The following is a 4681-nucleotide window of genomic DNA, read 5'->3' on the forward strand; positions in this document are numbered from 1 at the left end:
TTATAGATGTCCTGCCAGTGACATTGTACCAACCCGTCTCTTCATGAGGGCTACAAACTGGGACAATCAATGGTTTTGATAAACTGTCAATCTTACTCATGGAACAAGAGTTTTATTCTAAGTGGGACACTGAAAATCAGGCAAACAACAGATAAAAGAGAATCTGAAGAATATATTTATCACTACCATTGAAGCATCATTTGCAAATCAGTAGACCTCCCATATATTAGCAAGTCCATTTCCTGCTTTCCCACAAAACCACATCAGTCATAATAAACGGATTTAAAAATAATTTAATTTCTTGATTAGAACTCCTATAGAAGCATAAGCTTGGACCTAAGACTTTGCTCTGTAATTTTAATGACAGGATTTTGTAACAAAATTAAAAGCAAAAAACCGACCTTTTGAAATCTATTGCTTTTATTAAAGTTTCATGGCAACATACAAAATACAGTGTTTTATCAAGATGCTTACAAAAATGAATCAAGATACTATAACAAGTGCAAAATAAAATTGAAACAATTCTCCACTGAAGATACAGGCTCCAAGGGACTCCTATCCAATTACTTCAGAAAGGAACTCTCAACAGGTTTCTCAGTACCCTGTCTTCCCATGAGCACTGTCCTTTTTTTAGTAAATAGTTGAAGAACTGTTACTTAATCACACAGATAAACCTACCTATGAAGTCTCTGTTGGATTAAGAGATCTATGTTGCACTTTTCACAGAAGACCCTAAGAATATAGTTCTTTGAGTAACCATCCAACTTGAGGAAAAGGATTTGTTAGGTTGAAGATAAGCCAAAGTCCAAGTCAGCAGTATTGCACACATTGTTAGAATACACTTCCTTTTGCAGTTCTTCCCATTTCAGTATTTGCTCTCTCAGCTTCTCCAATTCTATCATGAGCACCTCTGTTTTTGACAAAGTGGTGTCCTGAAACAGAAAAGGGGTGGATTTAGTCTCTAGACATCCTGTCAGTCTATCAGCACATAGAAGTAACCTAAAACAACCAAACAGCACTGCATTTTTCATGCTGGAGAAGACAGCTGGCTCAATTCTTTTACTACTCACCATATTGCTCATCATCTGTGGTATCTGAGGGATGCTTCTCACAGACTGCAAATGGCTTTCAAGCTTCTCAATGAAAGTCACAGCCTCAGCCAACAACTCTACTAGAGACCTGTAACCAAAAATAAGCTCAAAAGTTGTGCTAAACAACAAGGATCTAATACTTATAAATTCTTTTTCGTTGCCCCGCTTTTCTTAGTCCCCTTTTACAGCTTTATGCAAGTTCCTAAACATCTAAATATTTTTTCTGCAATTACACTTCTTGTATGACTCTTAGCAACAAGCAGGGCAGGAATTACAGAAGTGAACTCCTTCAGTACCTGGGTCTTGTTTAAGCTGAGACCCCTTGTGTGAGGACACGAGGCTTGACTCCATTTTCATCTGAAGGCGGATTTATTATGTTATATATTATATTAAAATACTACATTACAACTAGACTAAAGAACAGAGAGAAGAAGATCAGAAGGCTACAAAGACAAGAATAGAACAGGAATCAGTAACAAAATCCTGTGACTGCTCACAGCCTTGGCACAGGTGGCTGTGATTGGTCACTGATTGAAAACAATCCACATGGACCAACGACAGATGCACCTGTGGCCTTCCACAGCAGCAGATAGTTATTGTTTACATTTCTTTCCTGAGGCTCTCAACTCCTCAGGACGGGAAAAATCCTAGCAGAGGATTTTTCATTAAAGTATCATGGCTACACCTGGGCTAGATTTTTAGACTGTATGAAGAAGGACTATGCTTTTAGAACATGCACTATGCATGTCTGGGAATCAGTCACATTTAGCTCCAAGCAAGCAACAGTAGAACCAAGACACCCAGTGCTAAAGTAACAACTCCTGCTTGGGAGAAGCACAACAAATCCAGCATGTAGCACATCTGTTTAAAACAATACACCACAACCTGTTCTGTAGACTTCTAAAGACAAGACCAATAACGTAAGTAAATATTCATAAAATCTGCATCACTACCTTTTCTATGAATTTATTAATGAGTAAACTACCTGCTTTTAGCTGAGCTTTGCTACCATTTCTTATGTCTATTTTTATCAGTGGAAAATTATTGAAAACATATGATTTTTACTCTCTGTTAGTTCAAATTAATTGGGCCTCTGGCAAACAAGAAAAATTATTTTCTGTGTACCTACTTGTGATAAGTAGCCTCAATAGGCAGGCTTTCTTGATGTCTGTGTTTGATCAACCTCTTTCTGAGAGCCCTCTTCTCTTTCAGTATGGCTTCCAGGTGTCTGTTCATATCCTGCAAAATCTCACACTTTTTCCCTGTAAAATAAAATTGCAATGTTGAACCTGTTGTCCTGCTAAAACAAGAGAAAAAAATGATCCTGAAGACAGAAAGGAAAATACTGACCTACTGCAGTGGACAGCTTACATTCAAGAGACATTAATCAGAATGGCTTTTGTTGGAGCACATATGATTTAGTATAAGCACACACTCAAAGTCACAACACCTCCTTTTTAGAGATAAATATGATTGTTTTACATTATAAATAGTCTTAAGTAAATTCTCTGTGAGATTAAGTCAACTACACCATAGCACTGAAGTATCCCAACAGATTTCACTGGTCTAGCACAACAGTAGCAAGCTAGAATGTTTTTAAGCACACAGAGAATCATAGTGGACAGAGTGTGCAATAATAAAGAAACCAATGCATGTGCTCCCCAATTGCTAAATTAAAAATGTAGTAAGTTTGGGGGGGATAGAGATGCAACAGAAATACACTGAGTTTCTGGAAAAGAGGCAGAGTAGCACATGCAGGTCAACGCTTACTGATGATCTCAGAACTGATGAGGCACTGACCCTGGGGAGCTGACCACACCTCCCAACTGTTTTGGAGAATGAATTACACATGGACCTTCTGTGAGACTGCAGAGTGCAAGCTCAACTAGTATGGAAACATGCTTTAGGTGTTCATAAAACACCTACCATCTCTAACAAGTTATTCAGAGATTACTGCTGCAATAACTTCTAGAAGTGTCATGTACTCAGACGAAACATTAATCTGCTGCTAAGACTCTTGGTTTTTCTATGGTACAACTGCACTTACCTAAGTAAAAAGGGTGAGTAATGTCTGCTGTCTCATTCTCCAACTGCATCATTTCAGTTTTCAGTTTTATCTACAACAGCAATAACATCAAATGAAATGCATTTTTAACATACTTATCCAGACATTGTTGACTCTCCTGGGGTGAAGTGAAAAGGGACAATGAGGTAGCATAGGGAGAGCATGTGGGTGAAAGAGGGCAAGCATTAGCACAAGAACATGTTGCCCTCCTCTCTGGAGAATTTCTACTACTAGGTGGGACTTTTTTTGGTCAATAAGAAAAAGACTGTTTAAAAAGACCAACCTAAATTGGAGATTTGTGCTAGAAAAGACAGATCCTGCAATTCATTCATAAACCCCAGAATTTATGATGGAATGGCTTGGGTTGAAAGGGCCCTAAAAAATCATCTAGTTCCAAGCTCCTGCCAATGGGCAGGGATATCACCCACCAGACCAATTTGGCTCAGAGCCCCTCTAACCTGGCCATGAACACTTTTCAGGGATGGGGCATCCTTCTACTTACACCTTAAAATTTTGTTTCAGTTTTGTTTTCTTTATGACAACTCAGTCCACTGGGGGAAAAAATGCCAATTGTTAAACAGCTGAACTGTTAACAAACCCCTTAAAACATGAAGCAACATAGCATGTGGCAGTCTGATATTTCATCGGGGCCCTGTATCACCTCCAGGTATTGAAGTGTTGAGTGTACACTGACAATAGTAAAGGCTGTACCTCATTGATTTCAGCTTCCATGTTTACCATTTCTTCCATCTCTGAGAATTTTGCAAAGCATGGCGTTCTTCTGCAAGTTAAATCCAAGGTCTCCTTTGAAAGCAAGACAACAGGAAAAATGCAATCAGCTGCAAGAACGTACCGGGCAAATGCTCTAGAATGGCTTGCAGCAGTTAAAAGTATGTCGTTCTCCCGCGCTCCGCAGTGCGGCCCGGCTCAGGGGGCAGCGCTCCGGGCGGCGCTGTCCGGGCGGTACCTGGCTCACGGTGCCCGCCGCCACGCACCGCTCCAGCAGCGCGGCCGCCGCCGAGCGCGCCTCGGGCCACCCGCGCCGGGGCGCGCTGCCGCCCTGCTCCTCATCGCTCTCCGCGCTGAGGCTCAAGCTCCACTCCAGCTCCACCTCTCCATCGCCATCCACCTCGGAATCGGAGTCCAGCTCGGAACCGGAGTCCCGCTCGGAACCGGAGTCCAGCTCGGAACCGGAGTCCAGCTCGGGCTCGCCCGCCCCGCGGGGCCCGGGGCTGGGCCGGGCCGCCGCCGCGAGCGGGGTCCGGGTGCTCCGCAGGGACCCAGAGCGCCTGGCGGCCGCCATGGCGGGCGTGGCAGGAACGGCGCTGACACGCGTCCGGTTCCGGGCGGGCGCTGCGGGAGCGGCGGTTCTGGAAGGGGCTCGGAGTCCAGCTCGGGCTCGCCCGCCCCGCGGGGCCCGGGGCTGGGCCGGGCCGCCGCCGCGAGCGGGGTCCGGGTGCTCCGCAGGGACCCAGAGCGCCTGGCGGCCGCCATGGCGGGCGTGGCAGGAACGGCGCTGACACGC

At 44.1% G+C, this 4681-nt stretch overlaps 1 protein-coding gene across 1 annotated transcript; it reads right to left on the reverse strand.

Moving 5' to 3' along the window:
* Positions 1-402: 402 nt before the first annotated feature.
* Positions 403-4665, reverse strand: HAUS2 (HAUS augmin like complex subunit 2). The gene is made up of 7 exons (XM_039705543.1): positions 4534-4665; positions 4124-4360; positions 3868-3960; positions 3139-3208; positions 2221-2353; positions 1071-1179; positions 403-932 (listed from the first exon to the last, which is right to left on the reverse strand). Exons 1-7 carry the CDS (start codon positions 4648-4650, stop codon positions 783-785), a joined length of 909 nt encoding a protein of 302 aa, XP_039561477.1. The 5' UTR covers positions 4651-4665; the 3' UTR covers positions 403-782.
* Positions 4666-4681: the final 16 nt, after the last annotated feature.

The sequence above is a fragment of the Passer montanus genome, unplaced genomic scaffold (genome assembly GCF_014805655.1).
Source record: "Passer montanus isolate IOZ18808 unplaced genomic scaffold, ASM1480565v1 scaffold18, whole genome shotgun sequence".
NCBI lineage: Eukaryota > Metazoa > Chordata > Aves > Passeriformes > Passeridae > Passer > Passer montanus.

Coding starts and splice junctions, on each gene's coding strand:
- HAUS2 (XM_039705543.1), bottom strand. CDS start 4,650: ATGGCGGCCGCCAGGCGCTCTGGGTCCCTGCGGAGCACCCGGACCCCG. Junction 3,209..3,867: donor TGGAAGCTGAAATCAATGAG/GTACAGCCTTTA, acceptor TTGCTGTTGTAG/ATAAAACTGAAAACTGAAAT. Junction 933..1,070: donor CACAGATGATGAGCAATATG/GTGAGTAGTAAA, acceptor TTTCTGTTTCAG/GACACCACTTTGTCAAAAAC.